We start from the raw sequence: 1,411 nt of genomic DNA, 5'->3' as shown, positions 1-1,411 counted from the left end.
CCCCCCACCCTTGGGGGTTCCCCCAGCCGCCCCCTGAGCCGCTCTGTCCCCCCCAGTCAATGTCGGGGGGTACGTCCAGGCCGTGCTGGACCGAAACCTGGCCGAGAACATCTCCCGAGTGCTGTACCCCAACGACAACGTGAGAAACGGGGGGTCCGGAGGAGTCCAGGGGGGTCCTGAGGGGGTCCTGAAGGGGTCTGGGGGGGTCCTGAGGGGGTCTAGGGAAGCTGGGAATCCTGGGGGACTCCCAAACCTGGCTGAAAACATCACAAACACCCCAAAAATAACGTGGGGAGGTGCTGGGGATCCCTGGGGGGGGTCTCAAAGGGGAGAACCCCCAGATATTCCAGGGGGAGGGGTTCAGGGGGGGCAGTTTTGGGGTCTCATGGGGGGTACCCCCAATTTTTCGAAGGGAAGGGGTTCGGGGGGGGCTGTTTCGGGGTCTCACCGGGGGGGCACCCCCAGTTTTTCGAGGGCAAGGAGCTGCGGCTGAAGCAGGAATATTTCGTGGTGGCCGCCACGCTCCACGACATCGTCCGGCGCTTCAAATCCGCCAAATTCGGCAGCCGCGACCCCGTGCGGAAATCCTTCGAGAGCTTCCCCGACAAGGTGAACCCCGAAACCCCCCGGGGGGAGCCCCACAAAACCCCCCTCTGCGACCCCCCCTGACCCCGGCCGCGCAGGTGGCGATCCAGCTGAACGACACCCACCCCTCGCTGGCCATCCCGGAGCTGATGCGGATCCTGGTGGACGAGGAGCACCTGGCATGGGACCAGGTGGGTTTGGAGGGGTTGGGGGGCACTTCAGGACCCCCCCCAAACCACAGGGGGGTGTCCCCAAGCCCCCCGAGAGGGCTCCACGCCCGGCTAGCTCGGTTGGTGAGACTGAATCTCAGGGTCGTGGCTTCGTGCCGCACGTTGGGCGCCAATCGTTGCTGTTTGTTTGGGGGTCCCCGGGAGTCCTCGGGGGTCCCCTAAAATGTAAATTGGCTTGTAGCAAGAGGCAGGCAAGGAGACCCCACACGGCTTCTGAGGGTGCTGATTGGATGAGGGTTTATTGGGGGTCCCACCCCCGGGAGCAGCAGGGGGAGGGAGGCGGAGAGAGGGAGCGCCTGGGGAGAGAAGGGGCCAAGGGAGAGGGAGGAGGAGAGAGGGAGAGCCTGGGGAGAGAAGAGGCCGAGAGGCAGTCCAAGGGTGGGCCCGCTGCAGGGGGGGCCTCGGGGTCACTCCGGGGGTGTCCCCCCCCCCAGGCGTGGGACATCACGGTGCGCACCTGCGCCTACACGAACCACACGGTGCTGCCCGAGGCGCTGGAGCGCTGGCCCGTTCACCTGCTGGAGTCGCTGCTGCCGCGGCACCTGCAGCTCATCTACGAGATCAACCAGCGCTTCCTCGACGTGAGCCTGGGGGGG

At 66.3% G+C, this 1,411-nt stretch overlaps 1 protein-coding gene across 1 annotated transcript in view; it reads left to right on the top strand.

Moving 5' to 3' along the window:
• The window catches only part of LOC121341205 (glycogen phosphorylase, muscle form-like), a 16,408-nt gene that overhangs the window by 4,191 nt on the left and 10,806 nt on the right, over positions 1 to 1,411 (top strand). Inside the window, 4 exon segments of the mRNA XM_041414547.1 lie at positions 57 to 139; positions 466 to 609; positions 684 to 776; positions 1,250 to 1,396. Coding sequence (XP_041270481.1) covers positions 57 to 139; positions 466 to 609; positions 684 to 776; positions 1,250 to 1,396 — 467 coding nt within the window.

Source organism: Onychostruthus taczanowskii, unplaced genomic scaffold (assembly GCF_017590055.1).
Source record: "Onychostruthus taczanowskii isolate IOZ18803 unplaced genomic scaffold, ASM1759005v1 scaffold452, whole genome shotgun sequence".
Taxonomy (NCBI): Eukaryota; Metazoa; Chordata; class Aves; order Passeriformes; family Passeridae; genus Onychostruthus; species Onychostruthus taczanowskii.
This window is presented reverse-complemented; position numbering and strand designations above follow the sequence as displayed.